General features: G+C 37.5%; 1 protein-coding gene across 5 annotated transcripts; it reads right to left on the bottom strand.

The window, feature by feature from the left end:
- Positions 1-289: 289 nt before the first annotated feature.
- Positions 290-16,465, bottom strand: pdxdc1 (pyridoxal-dependent decarboxylase domain containing 1). 5 transcript variants are annotated; one of them, XM_056240656.1, is made up of 24 exons: positions 16,262-16,465; positions 15,362-15,435; positions 15,128-15,196; positions 14,882-14,956; positions 14,029-14,178; positions 11,999-12,188; positions 11,775-11,843; positions 10,998-11,076; positions 10,807-10,891; positions 10,552-10,600; positions 10,357-10,458; positions 10,095-10,220; positions 9,928-9,978; positions 8,465-8,545; positions 7,473-7,533; positions 6,885-6,955; positions 5,025-5,130; positions 4,446-4,617; positions 4,197-4,315; positions 3,982-4,103; positions 3,800-3,892; positions 1,924-2,020; positions 1,733-1,831; positions 290-1,572 (listed from the first exon to the last, which is right to left on the bottom strand). In XM_056240656.1, the coding sequence occupies exons 1-24, from the start codon at positions 16,280-16,282 to the stop codon at positions 1,343-1,345; spliced, it is 2,391 nt and encodes a 796-aa protein (XP_056096631.1). In that variant the 5' UTR covers positions 16,283-16,465; the 3' UTR covers positions 290-1,342. The 5 variants fall into 5 exon arrangements, with proteins under 5 accessions (XP_056096631.1, XP_056096632.1, XP_056096633.1 ...); XM_056240657.1 differs by having other exon boundaries at positions 14,029-14,175; XM_056240658.1 differs by lacking the exon at positions 8,465-8,545 and adding an exon at positions 8,666-8,710 and having other exon boundaries at positions 16,262-16,464.
- Positions 16,466-16,752: the final 287 nt, after the last annotated feature.

Raw genomic sequence — 16,752 nt, 5'->3', positions numbered from 1 at the left:
TTCATAGGCTTTTAATGTAATAAAACAGCCGTTTTAGCCGGTTACATTAATTATATAAAAATCCCCATTACAACTTAAGGGCAGTTAAAAAAACACTCAAGTCGTATTTTAGCATTTTCTTTATTGTCATTTACATAACTGCTCATTGTAAAATACAATTTTAATTATAAAAAACACTCTTCTTACGTTTGACACAATAAGTCAGTACTCATTTCCCCCAAAGAAAATCCCAATTATTTATTGCACCAGTTAAGACAGAATCATTTTGAAAAAAGATGAGCAGACTACAATTACATTTAGTAAGGAAGCAAAGTTACAGAAAGAGCACTTTATGCCCCTCAAAAATATGGATGGATGTGATATAACTGTAGTGAATTTCTTCTCATGTATAATTCACACAATATTCATACACTAAATGAAACTACATTTCCCCAGTAGCAATGCTTTTTTGTGTGCTAAAACCATTAACATTGGTGTAAACAACAAATAAGGATCTTCATTTTAGAACATTATGTGTAGCCTTCATAAACATCCAAAAAAAATGTAACAATTACTCAAAGAGACATCTCTGAAACATTCTTCACAGTGAGAGCAGTCTAATAATCATTTCACTATTGGTAAAACCAAAAGTGCTGGATGGGTATCTGTTTGATTTGAACTTATTTTAGACACAGCAAATGTTACTCATGTCTCTAAATAGCCTAATGTTCTCCAAGATAATTATTTATAGGATAAATAAATATTCTGCTGTTCTGATTAAAGTGTGACATTCTGTACATAAAAGTGCAATAAGGCTATCATTTGATTAGAAACAGCTGCAAGAAACAGAGTCTTCAAGCATCAACTTTCCTTCTTAAACATCTGCCTTTAGAGAGCACAGAAAGCAAGACCAGCTTTTGGCAAACAAGACATTTTGACATTAATAATCATGACGGTAAGGCCACAATAGCCCTTTCGTTGTGTAAATAATGTGTGGAAACGGATCAGAAAACCTGTCAGACAGGCCTGTAGATGACAAAGATAAGCGTTCAAAATCAAAACGTAAGTACTGCCACCCATAATGGTAGAATATATTGGCAGTGCACATAAAGAACTGTGAGCAGACCCTATAACATATGATTAACCAAACTTTAAAAAAGTGCAATTGATTATCTAATAAGGGATGTGAGATTTAGACATATTTAGACATTATTTTCATGAAATTCCAGTGTTTTGTTATTTGCATTTAAAGCTGCTTCTTTTCTTAATTTCAAAAGTGGTTTCCTCAAAAGCATCAAGGTCATGGACACATATTCCTCTGTTATATAGAGCAAACCTCATGAGCAACCATTTAGAAGTGGTCTTATCTAAGGTTGTCTACACTCTCTGTCTCTTGTCCCTCTGGCACACGCTGGTCGGATGAAGCTGCATCCTCCGGTATGTGTGCAGGATTCTCCTGAGGGACCTCCGCCTCCTCCACATCAGTGACCTGCACCTGTGCTGTTTCCCTGAACGATTCTTCGAGCTGGCTGACAGAGCTGGTATCACTGATAGAGTCTGAGCCTGCTCCATGCCGCCGGAAGAGTTTTTGGCCTGTGAATCACATGGTATGATTAACCTGAGAGTTCTGTGAACATCATTGAAAGACATTGATGAATAATTCTAATTTCAAATAATGATAATTTCATTATTTTGTGGACGCTGAGTTATTCGGTGTAATTAGGGTCATACTGATCTTAGATCAAGATGTTACCTGGAAACCGTTTGGTGCTGGACTTGGGGGAATCAGGGGAAGCTTCTGTATTCATCTGGGCTTTTATGGAATAAACAGGCTCGGTGCTGTCCAGACAACCTATGGAGAAAAAAATAGATACTGTATACAAACCTGAAAACTACAAGTTCTCTTGACAATTTCATTAGAAAACATTTTTAGCACATATATACCTTCAGCTAGGTTAAAAGTTCTTCCTTTGACAGAGGCCTGAACCGGGGAGAACCAGTTAAGCACAGAGCCCACTAGAGGAATTTGTCGAAGTACGCCCTAAAAAATAAATGGAGAAAAATTACACATCAACATAATCTCTATTGGAATGATTTATTGTCTATTTAATCAGAAAAGGAATTTCACGAAACTACTTTCCTTTATTTTTTGATTGAATACATGTTATAATTATTAACATTTATTATTATATTTATTTATTAAACATTATATAATCAGAATTACAATTTGAGAAGTTGAACTGAATTTCTAAATGTCTATTTGGTTTGTCTCTTTTGTTTATTGTAAAACACGATGATCATGTTCTCCATCATGATTTGAGAATGATTTAAAGAGCATCTTCAACGGAAACAAGAACATTTGACCATCTGAAAAAGGAGTCACATGATCAATATCACATAGGCCCTGTTTACACCTGGTATTAAGATGCGTTTTGGTCGATCGGATCACAAGTGGACGACACTAAATACATGTGTAAACGGGGGTCCAAAACGTTTTGAGCATGTCCACTTTCGACCAATTCCAGAGTTAGTTGAAAATCCATTCGACTGGATTGCTTTCGTAGTGTAGACGCTCATGTGGCCGAATGTGTTTAAACAGCCACAAAAGACGTCTGCTCTCCGGCCACTGACCTAATGCGTAAACCTTATGGGAAGCGCGCTAGCCAGACGGGATTTAAACTTTGGCTGAAGACCCAAGTTTGGTTTGAAGAAGCACAACGTACAAAGCACAATGTTCTCTCACCATTCCTGATTTCTAACACGCATTCACTTTGTTCGCTGTGGTCTTGCACCTGTCAGAGCAGAAACAAAAGCTGCTGCTCTCTGTGTGTTTTCCCGTCCTCTCATTTCGCGTTCATATGTAAATTGCATGAGCTCATTTCATCCATTAGATTGAAAGATCTGAAAAAGTCCATAAAGTCCATACCCACCCATAGGCCCTCCCCTTGAGGAAATCAGGACAGTATTGGTTGAAACTGGACAAAAGAGACGAATTAAAACACCAGGTATAAACAGGAATGTGTCTCCCTCGTCTACTTCTGATCGACCAAAATGCATCTTAATACACGGTGTAAACAGGGTAATATTGACTTATTTTTCCTAGAAATTAAGTGCCGAAACTTGCAATAAACTTTCTTTGGTTTAAAGCTGCCGTCGGCGAATTTTTTTTGATAATATTCAGCGAGATCGACACTATAATCTGACAGAACAACATAAATAAAGTGGCTTTAGAAAAAAAACCGAGCTTCTAACTCAACCTGGAGCGTGTGTTTTTTTTTTTGCAAAAATCCACATCTCCCGGATCATTGGGTCCAATCAGCGCAGGGGGGTGTGAGATCTGACTGTCAATCACAGATCGGGCACACGCCACCCCTCGCGCACATTACAATCACATGCACACGCCTGAAGTTCGCGGAAGTTCGCGCAGTAACGAAGAGTGATGGCGGAAAATCAAGTAAGCTCATTTAGAGTATAAATGTTGTTAGCAATTGCAATCTATCGGTAGATTAGCCAGGACAGCATACCTCCAAATACTCCATGGTGTTGATGGATGCTGATGAGACGGGCGCGTTCACAGATAACCTGGTGCACACGCACTGACGAGCATGAACTCGGTGGGAGGGTATTCGTTGATAGTGGGGGAGGGCCATGAGAGTTGTAAACATTCAAAATTTTGCCTAAGTCCACTCAATCTGCCAGACTTGCCGACTGCAGCTTTAACTATTTCAGAATCCTGAAATTTGTTTATTTTCAGGGTTAAAGAAGTTTTTTTGGTCTCAGAATTTTGGACTCCACGGTCTACTTACACATATGCACTCACCTCCTCAATAAGTTTCTCTTCATTTGCTTTCTGAAGCTGCAGCTCAGCTTCCTGAATGCCTCTTCTCACGACCTCAGTCATGTTCTCAAACAACTAGGCACAAACAGATGCATTATTTCTAATTATTTATCTAATATTCGGTGTCTACTCAAATTATTAAACAAAAAAAAATGAATGCATACCTTTCCACTTTCCTCAATGTCTCTTCCAACAGATCCTATAGTTTCCACCAACTCTGCCACATCCAGGTCTTCAGTTGCCATTCCAATAAATATGCCATTAGTTTCTTCACAAAACTCAGGACCTGGACACAAGACAGCAGTTTTGAGGTCACAGAATTCATGTGAATTTAAAAGCAATGCTACAACTGTCAATCATAGGAGCATTAGTCATTTACCACAAGAGAACTCCAGGTCTGTATCAAGCTCCATCAGTTTCTTAAGCAATTCACTGTTGATCTTCTCCACCCTTTGTTGTCTCTTATCTTCATCAAGGTCTGTGTTTCTGGGCTCATACCTGATAAAAAAAAAAAAAAAAAAAAAAAACCTGTCAGGCACTGTGGAAACGTGCAATAAGGAAAGTTTCCTTCTTTCTCGGAACGAGGGAATATCTGAAATTAGGGTCAAGGTTGACTCCAGAGTCTCACCTCACAACTCCAAGACCAGGCCAGCTCAGGTCCTCAATGTATGAGAGTGAAGCTTGCTGTAGCACCTCATCCTTGAAGTCCTGTCTGAAGCGTAGGGTGCAGCACAGGACTGGAATCATCTCTCCCAGCTTCTCCACCAGTGCCGCCACATCATTCTCCTGAGTGCCAAGGGCTACACACACATATACCACCACCATTGTTAGCATGAACATGGCAACATGAATTAGGTCTCATTACTACAAAATTAGCCTGTTAAAAATGTGTGAGAAATTTTGGCCAAAGAAAACAGCTTTTACTTGCCATGCTCAGAATGACACATATGTTTGTTTGCCCAGCCATTCAAAGGTAGACATGTATTTTGACAAAATTCAGTTTATTGCAAGCAACAATATATATACACACATGTATATAACTAACTATATATATATACTGCATATACTGTACATATATATATATATATATATATATACATTATATAGGCGGCCTATTCTTCTTAGTTTAACCCACATAATTATAAGAAAAGCTCCAGTTTCAGTGTGTTAGCATTCCAGATTTTTAATTATCTCCCAAATGTCTTACCTGCAGCGGTCATGAGGGGGCTGAAACGAACACATGTGCCCTCATCTTCCAGCTCAACCACATCTACGCCACTGAGGGGAACCTGCTGCGCCAACTGCTCACCCAACTGTCAAATCAGATCAAAGAAGTCGGGTCACTCGTTTGTAACAAAACCATCTACGGTGTATATACAGGTCGCACTGCATTCTATTATACTGCCCTACAAAGGCTAAGTGCAGTAACTACGCCACCATTGAAACTGAGAAAAATGCCTCTAAAGTTTTCATACTGGCCAGTCCAACATGTAGCAGGTCCAATAGTGTTGATACTTTCAATTGATACCTTTTTAGGAAGGAAAATTATATATATATAAAAAAAGACCAATGATATGACCTTTGACCCCAAAAATGTAGATACTGCACTCTGCCTTTGAATTACCTTGATCAACTAGAGCACTATTACAAAAGCAAAGTGCAGTATCTACAATTTAGATGTGTTCAGACTTCCACATTTTTGTATTCCTTATGTCTTTTAATCTGTTTTGTGGCTTGTTTATAGATGTTTATAATAGGTTGAGAGTATTGAAATTGCTTGTAACCTTCAATAATAATTTTTTGTCCTAATGTCCCTGTCACATCGCAGTCCTAAACATTTTTTTGTCATCAACATTGTCATTTTTCCAAACATCCTTAACATTTTACACACAATCAATGGTATTTTGGTTTGTGGATTTTCATTTTAATAGAAAATTCATTCATTAAATACCAAAACAGAACAATAAACAGAACAGCCTAGATATAACCGTTAATTATTAACGTCAAAATAAGTGACTGCCAATGTAATCATTGAGAGTAGAAGATATGAACGGAAAAAGTCGACTGATCTCGATGGTTATTTCGCAACTTCCATGACTTTCAGCTTGAACTTCATTGGCTATCAATTAAACAACGCGATATTTTACCTAAACCATGTGATGTAGCGTGTGTAATGAGAAGTAAACAACCAAGATAAAGTGACATTTAATTCAAGACTGTCCTTGCGGCTGCAGGTGCTACACGGCTCTCCTCAGGAGATCGGCTAGCACTAGAATGCTAAACTAACAGTGACTTTGCTCCAGTCGACTAACTAAATGTAATCTTGTTAACTTCACAACAATTGGACTAGCTGCCTGAAACGAAAATAGCTTAAGAAGAAATGAAGGCAAGAAACAGAACAGTGACGGGATCGTATTTGGATTATGACAGCATTTCCAGACTGGATAGATGTTACAGTCTTCAAGGGAGCAGGTAGGCTAAAATGGTTTAATATGCTAGCGGCTCGCTATTAAACCGGCTTATGATAATTAATAGATTTAGATGTTATTTGACTGGTTAGTTGTTCATATGTTATCAATCTTCCTACCGTTGTTTGGATACTTGCGTTTCAAAGCAAGTTCCACCATGGTTTTTCCTCGGGATTGTGCCATGATATTTGTGTCAGTTTTACCATATATTTCTAGCAGCTATCGTGTTTGTGGTGTGTGTGATGGAATGTTTTGGATGGGGCTACTAGGCAGACCGCAGTATCTGCGTCAAAGCCAGGTAAACACAGGCAGAACGTAGTATCTACACTTACTGCGGTTAGCCTCGGTATTAGGTTGGATTTCGTAGTTACTGCAAATTTGACATAGTGATTTCTCTAAAACGGGACCCAGTTGGACCAAGAGCTTTTGTCACAAGACAAAGGAGGTGTTATGAAGCCCATTTTCAGTCTAAACTCAATTTTGACCAAATATGTAGTTACTGCACTTTGCCTTTGTAGGGCAGTATACATCCTCACAGCTTACTTATTTCACAACTTACTTATTTCCTATAATATATTGTTAGTGACAGAAGCATTTACCCATCTGTTAAGGGCATCAATGATATCTCTCTCTCCCGCAAAATATCCTTCTACTGAGCCGCCACTCGAGGCTGAAAATGAGAGTTTTTGGCTGTTAGAGATATATATACACACACACACACACCACTATTCAGAAGTTTGAAAGTAGTCTCTTATGTTTACCAAGGCTGCATTTACTTGGTCAAAAATAATAGTAAAAACAATAATATTATGAAATAATATTAAATCTTTTGTAACATTATAAATGTCTTTAATGTCACTTACATTTTGAATTTAATCCATCCTTGCTGATTAAAAGGGTAACGCTTTATTTTACGGTGTTCTTGTTACATGTTACATGCAGTTACTATAATAATAATAATAATAATAACTATAAATTATGCATAACTACATGCAACTAACCCTAAACCAAAACCTAACCCTTTAGTAAGTACATGTGGTTAATTAATAAAAAAATTACTCAGTACTTAAATGTATAAATACAGTGTAACAAAGACACCTTAAAATAAAGTGCAACTATGCACACAACCAATATACATTTATATACACATAGAACCATATACACACAAACGAGGAAAGGAAACTTACGAGCGCTGTTGTCTTGTGAAAACCTGAACACCACCACGGGAGAATTCAGTTCATCCTCCACCTACAAACATCAGAGAGACACAGAGGGTGGGGACGGGGTCTCAAAACACCTGTGACACATCTGAGCATTTATTACAGGAGGCCTTAATGTCATGCTGTGAGCAGAGCACTAACATGTTATTGTGACAATTGTTTTTTTTTAATGCTGTGATGCAATGTCATGGAGAGGCTTTTTGTTTGCTAGCTACAGGTTTGACAGGTCAATCTGGACAATGTGGCGCATGACATTAAGTCATGCATTAGTGCTGCTGGAACCTTTGCTATAACTAAGAAAAGCATCTAATTAATTAAATTATGCTTCTTAAATGACATTTTCATGAATAAAAGTCTAACCACCACATATGTAAATTAACAGAGAAATAGAGGATAATAAAGGAAATAAAAATAAAAACCTTAAAAATATCATCCAAGTGATTTTTTTTTCTGTCTAAGCCATTTAAACAAATGTAAGATTTGTTTTATGAACAAATGACTTCATTGAGCCTCTTAAAAACATTAAATAAACGTTGTAATGTGGTTCCTGTTTTAGCTACGTATATAGTCACATCTAACGTATGAATAACTTTATTCTGAAGAAACTCTTATAGTACGAGTGTTAGTATTACACACAGGAACATCATATTTGCTCCATCTCTCACAAAGGCCATTTTAAAGAATTCTGCTTATTTCCCAGGATGGCTCATCATTGCTCTAAAGCGAGGTCCAGCATTGATGCCCAGCAAGTCATCAAGCTCTGTGAAGTGACATTTCCTAAATGTTGTTTGCACATGCCTGTGGCACTGGCAGGCCTTTACAGGAGTAAAAGCCTTTAAACTGAGCACCAGCACTTATGGGTGGACATGGTGAGGGAGGGAGGGAACAGTGGAGAAACAGCGCAGGTGATAGGGAGGAGTGGAGTGGGATCAAGCAAGCAGAGGGTTGGTCCCACCTACAATAGAGAGTATAAGAGAGCCCAGCACGTCCCGCAGTGAGCCCCCGGAGATGGGAGGGACCCGGGAATGAGACACCACATCCTGAAACCAAGGTACCCACGCTCACTAACACACTATGTATACAGTATAAGAGCTGCACACATTGCTGACGGTCACAAACCACACCGCCAACATACATATGACAAACACTCTGCTCTTTACCATGCGCAAAGCCTCGAGGAGAGACACCTCGCTGTCAAGGATATCCTAATGGTGGTGACACAGAACAGAGGTGTTTGCTTTTAAGGTTTAAGCCTAGATTCTCTGACTGAAAGGAAAAAGTGGGCCACTGATATAATAGAAGAAATTTTTCAAAAAGCTTCAAATAAAAAGTGTACATAATATCTACCAATTCTACCTGATATATTCATTTTCAGCTGACATATTTTAGCACTGTGATATAGTATGGTTTTAAATGGCAGAAATGTCTATCAGTGATGATAATATCATCAACATTTTAAGAAAAAGGTCACTAGTAAATGAAAAGTTGGGTCATTTACTCACTTTCAAGTCATTCCCAACCCATCGACTTTCTTTCTTCCATGGAACACAATAGGTGAATTTTTAAAGCATATTGTGATTGCTCTTTCCCATATAATGAAAGTAAATGGGAACATGGGCTGCGAACTTCAAAATGGGAATGGGAAAAAAGCACAATAAAAGTATCTTAAAAGTAGTCGACTCGTGTACTATCCTTTTATGCCTTTGGAAGCCATACAACATTGTTATTTTTATTTTATTTATATACAATTATAGCATTTATTAATATTTTAAATCAGCTTTTTAGTTTTAATTTTAGTTTAAGTTTTAGTAATTTTATGTGTTTGTCATTTTTATTTTTTATTTTCTGTTTCTAGTACAATAACTTATTTTTTTTCAGGTAGTTTGCAAAGCAACATTTCTACTTTTCATTTAAGTGCTTTAAGGTTAAGTGTTTCTTATATTTATAGCTTTATTTCAATTAATTAAAACGATTTTTAATAGTTTTACTTTTAATTAACAATAACAACACTGCTATACAATAGTTTTGTGTGACAACAAACCATAATACAAGTAATTATTCACCAAACATTTTCTGTGAATGTGAATTTGAGCGAAGCTGTCAAGTGAATCTGTTCCTCACAGAAGCTATCGTATGGCTTCAGAATATAGGTCACAATCACATGGAATACTTTTATGATACTTTAAAATTTAGTGTTTGTTCCATGGAAGAAACATTTATTTGGGTTTGGAAGAACATGGGGCGAGTGAAGACAAAACTATCATTAAATAGATGGAGCAACACCAACTCCAGGTAGAGGAAATACTGATACACAGAAGCTTCAAATACTTTTCAATTCACATACTTATTTGTGAGGACTGTGGTGTAACTGTAAAATACTGTACCGACATACAGCTGAATGGATCAAGACAAGTTTACCTACCGAGGTTTTTATTGAAGCCAGTGTCTTCAAATGCTCCAAAAGCTGTTGACTCTACAAAGAAACAGAACAATTCCCAACAAGCTCAGAGTAAATCTTGCAGTGTTTATAGTACTTTACGCCCACTACAGTGCATGGGATTATCTAAATGAAGTTGGCAGGGTACTCACTAGCTGAGAGGCATGCTTAATCCTCTCAACAATCCCATCATGCCCAAGGTACTGAAGGGACAGCCAGAGAGGCAAAGCCCGAAGCTTCTCCACCGGTTGGCTGGATGTCAGACCTGCTGTGAGAGACTGCCCCCAATCGGCAGGGAGGACAAGACAAACAGCATGAGGTATTTGCACATTGTATGATCACAACTCTGGATTACAGTTCCATATGATGCGCTGTATAATGCCGATTGGTCCTTATATTAACGGTCCAACTTACCAGGGCCGGATCCTCATGTCTGTAAAGAGTGACAGCGGGCACAGCGGGCAGGCCCAGCCACGGGCCTGGAGTCAAAGTCATACTATCACACTTGGTGGCCGCCTTGATAGTGAGTGAGAGGGAGAAAATTAGAGCACATTCTTGACAACAGGAAGAAAATGCAGGCATTTGAGTGCTAAAAAACCCACAACATACCGTGACAGTGGAGGAGATCTGACCAAGAGCAAGCGTTGCCAAATTAACCCTGAAAAGAATGCCACAGAAAGTCAATTTAAACAATATCTGTTCAAAATCTGTTAATTAAATCTGTTTATTTAAACACACACACACATATATATATATATATATATATATATATATATATATATATATATATATATATATATATATATATATATATATATATATATATATATATACACGTATAACATATAACCAGCTGATACCAACCCCTCCACATGGAGCCACATGTTGTACTGAACGCAGAGCTCTTTCAGGCGACTGAGTTTGTCTGTGTGACCTGCACCGGGCGTTCCTGAGAGATTAACTAAATATTAATGATCACCTGCAAAATTGACTATCAACAAATGCATGCAAAAAACTAAGTTGCTTGAATAAATAAGGTCCTATAGCAAACCGACCAGCATTCGCTATCAACAGCAGTGGAACTTTCCCTGATTCGCGATCATCTTTGATGAGCTTGTCAAGCAATGCAACATCCTGTAAAAAGACAATTTAGTGAAAAACACACCATTTTAGCTCATCTTTTATTCATTTTATCAATACGGTCTCATTACTTTTCTGAACAAAGAGTTTCAATTCCATTTGTCTTTCTATTTAATGTGTTAATGTTAGTGTATGTCTGCACTGTTTTGCATATACACTAATGCAAATTCCTTGTTTATCTTTTACTTGGTTTAGTTTGTTCTTAAATGTACAGTATCGTTCAAAAGTTTGGGGATCAGTGAGATTTTTTTTTTAAAGAAATACTTTTATTCAGCAAGGATACATTAAACTGAAGGTGACAGTAAAGACATTTATAGAGTTACTTTACTTTTGAACTTTCTATTAATCAAAGAATCCTGATCAAATGCATCACGGCTTCCATAGAAATATTAATCAGCACAACTGTTTTCAACAGTGATAATAATAATAAATGTTTCTTGAGCAGCAAATCGTCATATTAGAATGATTTCTGAAGGATAGTGTGACACTAAAGACTGAAGTAATGAAAAATCAGCTTTGTCGTCGCTGGAATAAATGACATTTTAAAATATAAATCAAATATTTTACTGTTTTTAGTGTATTTTTGAGCATATGAGATTTCTTTCAAAAAACATTTAGAAAAATCTTACCAAGCCAAAACTTTTGAAAGCTAGTGTATTCCCTTCAGTATTCACCAAAAGACAAATTCTTACCATTTGATGCAAGGAGCCAAACATGGTGTTACAGGGCACAATACAAAGACTTGACAGAGGCAGTCCTAGCTGAAAAGAAAACACAAAAAAAGTTGTCTAAATCATAGCACATAGTATCCATCACTACACAAACGCACACACACATTTTTTAATATAGTGTGGTGGTAATGTGAAACATTTCAGATCATGCAGCATAGACAAGTGAAGTGGAGGTGACATTGTACCTGACAGCAAAGATGTTGTCCCAGGCCAGGTCTGCATGCAGCACTTTGGTAAATCACAGGATGTTTGGAGCTCAGCACTGTAAAGCCCTCTGTAGCGTACTCCTCATAATGAGTATTAATAACTAGCCGACACACCTTCAGCAGCCCCTCACGATCATCTTCATGGTAATATGCCGAGCCATTTTCATATCTATGAAAAATAATTCATTCAAATATTTTAAAGGGGTCATCGGATGCCTATATTCCCCAAGTTGGTATGATTCTTTAGGGTCTTCGTGTAAAGTTTGTTACATACTTATGTTAAAATTCCTCAATGGTTGTGTAAAACAACACCCTTTTTACCTCCTCAAAAACAGCTCTGTTCACAGCAACCCATTTCGGTGCATGTCTCTTTAAATGATAATGAGCAACTGCTCACCCCACCCCTCTCTTCCATGGTGTATACAAATGGCTAAGGGCGGAAATATGCTAATACGGGACAGTACGTCAGTGGTCGTGGGCAGAGCATGAGCAATATGACATCATATTGCATCCAATATGACGGCATATTGATTTTTGCATCCGATGACCCCTTTAATATTTACCAAATCCCAAGATGAATTTCCATTTTCATACTGTACACTACAATGTTTTCATGCCTGAATTCCCTAGTAGCAGGTTTTAATGTTTGTTTTTGTTTTGTTTTTTCGATGAAACAAGATTTTTCATTTAATTTCTTGTCAATTGGAAAAAGGTCTCTCGTTCTTGGTCTCTCGAAAAAGATCTACTCTCACTCTTGAAGAAATTCAGCCAATGTCAAGGCCTTCATCTGACATGTCATGAATTTTAGATTTTAGGTTGCACCTCATCTTTTGTTGGTAGAGCATCTCTTTTTAACATTTTGAATATAATTTATTGGCCATTACAATATATTATAAATATTTGCTGAAAATTGGAAACCATACATTTCTTCAAAAATCACTAAAGTTCAAAGCATGAATTTATTCTGTGTAAAGTGATAATAGGACCACCCTGGAAAAAGTAGACTAAAGCCCCTTTCACACAGAGATTTCGGAAAAAACACGGATAATGTGTCCCGAGATTTGTCCCGGGATCATTTGATTTTGGTTCATTCACACTGCCAGTGATTCCTTTCCCATAGAAGATCCCATAAAGACACGTGACGTCAGGATGTGAAAACTCCTGTCAGATGTCAGTTCTGCTGAAAACTCCTGTTCGTCATTTCTACACGAAGACGAGTCCATACTCCCCAGTAGCGCCACTGGGTTTGCCGAGTGGCTCGTTCCCCATGTAGCATAGGTTGTAGAAAGGCCCGTGCGATGTTCACACAGGGCGCGTTCCGGCAATGTTACTAGGTCCCCATCCCGGCATCAATCCCGGAACGTGTTTGCGTTTACACAGAAGTCACTCTAGCAATTTTACGGCAATTTCCCTGGATCAACGCGCTGTGTGAAAGGGGCTAAAGTCAAAGAATCCCCTAAGTCATAGAAGCCTAAATTGTCCAAAATAAAAGCCTAAATTCAATCTGTTCATCATATAAAGCGATCGAGTCTCTTCAGAAAATTTGGACTAAACCGCTCAATTCATATGGATTAGTTTTACGATCTCTTTATGAACTTTTTGAAGTGTCACAGATTTGGTAGTTGCGTAGCTGTCAACGGAGGGACAGAAATCTCTCAGATTTCATCAAAAAGATCTTCATTTGTGTTCCGAAGATGAATGAAAGTCGAGTTTGGAAAGACATGAGGGTGAGTAATTAATTAATTTAATTATTAATGACAGAATTTTAATTTCTGGGTGAACTACACCTTAAAGTCACTGTTATAATAAAAAGCTTGATGTTTTGCCCCCTAGGCTTTTTTTAAGTGAAAGACACAGCCTATACAATTTGCTAAGATGAACCAAAGATGGATTTATTAATCCTCTTTAACACAAATCTCTATACATCACTTAAATGTGTTTGTATGACAAGGAGAAGAAAATCCACCCGAAACCAACCACATGAGATTACAGAGAGAACTTGAGCGTACCTGAAAAGCCTGCAGAGCCAGAGAGTGGTGTCCGACAGGATGCGGGTGGTCAGCTTTCTCAATCTTTCTCGTTCCAGAACAGAGATATATGCGGCCAGACTGTGTCCCAACAGAGCCATGTGTCCCTGCTCTCCGACATACTGCATCCTGCTAAACAGACATTTATAGTTTTATCACACCACACAGTCACAGAGGGGTTTACATATGCTCTCGGTGCAATATAATGGTTCTAAGCTGTTCTGTTGTGGCGTCAACTTGTAGACCAACCCTAAGACTAATTCAGGTTTGGTTAATGAGTAAAAAAAGCCTTTGAATAACATTACTCTAAGCGACTTTTCTGCCTTGTATTTTATTTAAAGTTTGTCTGTAGAAAGAATTTAAGAGTATTTTATGTTTTGAAGAAGTCTTATTGCTCATTAATGCTGCATTTATTTTATCCAAAATACTGTAAAACAGTAATACTGTAAAATATTATTACAATTTAAAAGAACAGTTTTCTATTTTAATATATATTAAGATATAATTTATTCCTGTGATGTCAAAGCTGAATTTTCAGTAATATAAATCTTTTGTAACTTTATAAATGTCTTTACTGTCACTTTTGAGAAATTGAATGCATCCTTGCTGAACAAAAGTATTTATTACTTTTATTAATATTGAGCATAGTTTAAGCATTAGTTTAAGAACATAGTTAAGCAACTGAGCAAATATAAATCTTCCTGATCCCACACTTTTGAACAGAAGTGTATAAATTCAAAATAGCTATTGTCAAAAACACATTTAAAATTCCTAAGGAATTTGTTTCTTGGTTTTAGATCTACAAACCAAACAGCTCCATAATGCTGTGACCTACCGATGACCCTGCTGGTCATCATCTCCATGCATCAGGTTCTGGACTAGCTGGAGTATGCTAACAACATCCTGTCCACTGTCGGAAATATATGGAAAAAGAAAGAAGAAAAGAAAGACTTTGAAATGTTTTGTAAATATAGCTGATATGCACTGACTTCAAACCCCATGAAATACCTTATAAATACAGAGCAAGACAAGACACATTATAAACGTAAAATGTGATTTACAGAATTAGAGTCTCACTCACTCTCCTTGTAAGGGTCCAGGAATGTCTTTCCAACTCAACTTTCTTCTTTCTTTGCCCTGTTCAGATTCCCTGAATAAATCCACACAACATTATGGTTATACAACGGTACTAGGTATATGTAAAACAAAACCCTGGACATACTGTCAACATGTCATAAGGATAGCTTTGTAGCGAACAGCTATTTAAATGTAATAACAACAATTACTGAAAATGTTGTAATGCAAAAGGTCTTACAATTTTCCACTTTCTAAAATCTTCATGGCACCAGAAAGATGGTTCCCCATCTCAGCAAGTGTAGGGTCCATCATCTAAAATTACACAGTAAAATGCATATGGTTACCCGTGAAGGACATTGCATTGAAAATCTGGATAACTTGCTAACTTCATGACAATGGCTATATATCCCATTTCTTTTCACATCAAATAAAATTATTCCTCATGCTTTAACAAAACTCATATTTCACCTGTAGGGCACTTTCACTGCATGTGAGAAAAAAGAAAACATTCAGGCCTCTGTCCATTTGTTATAATGGAGCGTTTTAACAATACATTTAAACACTGACTAAATAATAAAAAATACTATTAGTAGACTTGATAAATGCATTTTGTGAATTGTGCTAACTTGTAACTTGTCAAATTGGTCTCTTAATTCTAGCTTTCTCTGTTCTACATGTATAATTCCTGATATACAGGATATGAAAACCTGTCGGATGACAAGGCTCATTCCATTACACGGGCACTCATCTGGTGAGCTAATGTCATGCCTTATCCTCGTGCGCATCCTGTTCTAACACAACGCATGATGCTACACAACTGATTTGTGACTGTTTCAGTTTTTAGATGTTGAGATACTTTGCACACGAAAGTGGTTTGCAGACCACCATTTTTTTGTGATTTGCTGACCACCATCTCTATTAAAGCCTAAATTTCATTTTCACATTACTAAAAAAAGGACGGTGAGTATCACGGTGAGCTTTATGCACTAATAGCAAATACTCGATTGAGGCTTTAAATGAATCCAGTACGTTAGATCTCCGCATCATTTTCCTTGTAGCAATGACAGAGAATAAGCTTCCTGCACTTTAATCAAATGAGCGAGTCCTTCAGGGAATGATACGCACTGTTCTACATTACCTTCACGGGCGGTTTATCCATGCAATGTTGAAAACCCAGTCGCAGGGACTAGTCCCTGTGCGTTGTCGCTTGCTGTGTATTTTAGGGAAGCAAATCCAAAAAGCACAAGAATCCACCTCGGGTACCCTTTCTCTTGGTTATTTGTATAGTCAATTGAATTGTGCTACTTCCTGGTGTCATTCCGCTCCACGCTGGCAGCGCTGACGTAGCCTAAACATACGCCCCCTTACAGTGTACGTGAGCTCCTTGGTTTACCCCTTACCCCCAACGCAAAGACATGTAATGATGCAGTACAGTAGTGTGTGGACTCCGAGGCAAATCGGTTCTTTCGAATAGAAAATATTCTAAAAACCTGATTCAGTTATTCTTTTACGTCATCACGTGGTCTCTGACATCACGGCGTGGAAATCACATGCTTTTATGATTAGGCTACGTTTAAATAAATACATTTAACGTGTCCAAATTCACTTTGTTGTAGCCATGATTGAGCT

The sequence above is a fragment of the Rhinichthys klamathensis genome, unplaced genomic scaffold (assembly GCF_029890125.1).
Source record: "Rhinichthys klamathensis goyatoka isolate OS25496 unplaced genomic scaffold, OSU_Roscu_1.1 h1tg000605l_1, whole genome shotgun sequence".
NCBI lineage: Eukaryota > Metazoa > Chordata > Actinopteri > Cypriniformes > Leuciscidae > Rhinichthys > Rhinichthys klamathensis.
Note: the sequence above shows the minus strand (reverse complement) of the source record. Positions and strands in the feature narration are given on the sequence as shown.

Excerpts from the sequence above, each read along its gene's own strand:
- pdxdc1 (XM_056240656.1), bottom strand. The coding sequence starts at position 16,282 with ATGGATAAACCGCCCGTGAAG. Across the intron at positions 14,179-14,881 it reads GATGACCAGCAGGGTCATCG|CAGGATGCAGTATGTCGGAG; the intron begins GTAGGTCACAGC and ends ATGTCTGTTTAG. Across the intron at positions 7,534-8,464 it reads GCTCTCTTATACTCTCTATT|GTGGAGGATGAACTGAATTC; the intron begins GTAGGTGGGACC and ends TGATGTTTGTAG.